This window comes from Perkinsus marinus (genome assembly GCF_000006405.1).
Source record: "Perkinsus marinus ATCC 50983 genomic scaffold scf_1104296970852, whole genome shotgun sequence".
NCBI lineage: Eukaryota > Perkinsozoa > Perkinsida > Perkinsidae > Perkinsus > Perkinsus marinus.
Window position 1 is genome coordinate 1 of NW_003202291.1, and position 1,552 is coordinate 1,552.

At 54.9% G+C, this 1,552-nt stretch overlaps 1 protein-coding gene across 1 annotated transcript; it reads right to left on the reverse strand.

The window, feature by feature from the left end:
• Positions 1-27: 27 nt before the first annotated feature.
• On the reverse strand, positions 28-1,263 carry Pmar_PMAR028712 (hypothetical protein; the record flags this gene model as incomplete). Its single annotated transcript, XM_002767363.1, has 1 exon — positions 28-1,263. A coding segment is annotated over one exon (1,236 nt), but the record flags the coding sequence as incomplete, so codon positions are not given.
• Between the last annotated feature and the right edge of the window lie 289 nt (positions 1,264-1,552).

Here is a 1,552-nt window from a genome sequence, read left to right on the forward strand (position 1 = left end):
CCTCAACCGATCGTCATCGGGACTCACATTGTAGCTGTCGAAGTCGCGCTCGCCCTGAACAATACAGTCGAGGTAGTCGGGAGAACCAGGAGACGTCATGCGGCTCAAATCCAAACATTTCATGCTGGAATCATCTAATCTCGAAGACAGTGGAGGGGCCAAGCCTCGACACAAACTCACAATCACCTTAGAGAGTTCCCCCGCTATACGCAAGGCCTCATCCTTCAATTCCACCAGTTTCCTTTTCTCCATCGCCACCCTTTTCTCCGTCCATCCACCCATCCACTCCCTCCTACGCCCCTCCACGCTACCACAAACCGGTTCCATCCGCCTCGCACTGACCTCATACACATCGAAAGTCTGCGAGCTCGTCACCGCATACCGGCCGCCTCCCCTTCCCCTCGACTCCTTCCGAGACTTCCTCTGCCGTCCTCCAGACCTCACAGCAGTCACCGCGGAGGCCTTGTTGTCCGGATGGATATCAAGATAGAACGATGTCACTCCCAGCTCCTGCACAGAGTACTTCATACTAGCCTGGAATATCCTCTGCGCCAAACCCCTCCCACACGCGTCCCTCGTCAACCAATACTCGACTACTCCAACAACATCCTCGAGAAACGGACGACGATCGACCTCCGAAACTCCTAGGAATGTGCCCGACCCGTCGAACAGGCCCAAGTGGACGCCGTTTCCAGTGATATAGTCGTGATACCATCTGCTCAGCAACCACCGTGTCCCTTCAACACTGCGGCAGTCAGCAACCAACCCCGACAGGTACCTCCCTAGATGGATCGAATTGCATTGAATAGCGGTATGAACAACTTGTGCCAGCTCTGGAGTGGCCGGCATGACTCTAAGGACGAGACCCTCGCCCAGTGAGATCTCTCCTCGACGCCATTCAAATAGAGTAGACAAGGAGAGTTCATACTTATAAACATCGAGGAATAATTTCCCATCCTTCCGATGGATCTGAACCCACAACCTCTTGCATGCAAACACACCCTCTTCCCAACTCAGCAATAACTTCGCACTCTCAACCCGACCGTCCACCTGCCTCCGCAACGTCCCCGACACCCACGGGCCCCGAACATTCTCCTCAATACCATCACCACTCCTCGTAATACGGTCAACAACAGTCTCCAAAGTCCACACTACGAACTCCCGATCTCGACAGGACACCTCCGCTCGGCAGACGTCCCCGACCCCCGTAGCTCCCCCAACACCCAGGATCACCCTCTCACACAATTCTTTCAACCAAACCATATCACGTCCGAGCTTCTCACCACTCCAACTCCATCGCGATGACGAAATCGGCACACCCTCCGTCCTGCCACTATAGAACGCTCTCATCGCTTCACTGGAATTCTTGCTTCCACTTGCATTTTGCCCACGCGGAATAGGCAAGAAAGCATCAGAGCTCTTCCTTCTCCTCGTATTAACCTCAGGGGCATGTTCCGTCCTCACCCATCGCGTGCTCTCAACCGGCCCGTCCCTCGACAACACATACCACGTGAGCTCCCTGTCGGGCGAAGCCTCTCTCTCAGGGTAAGCA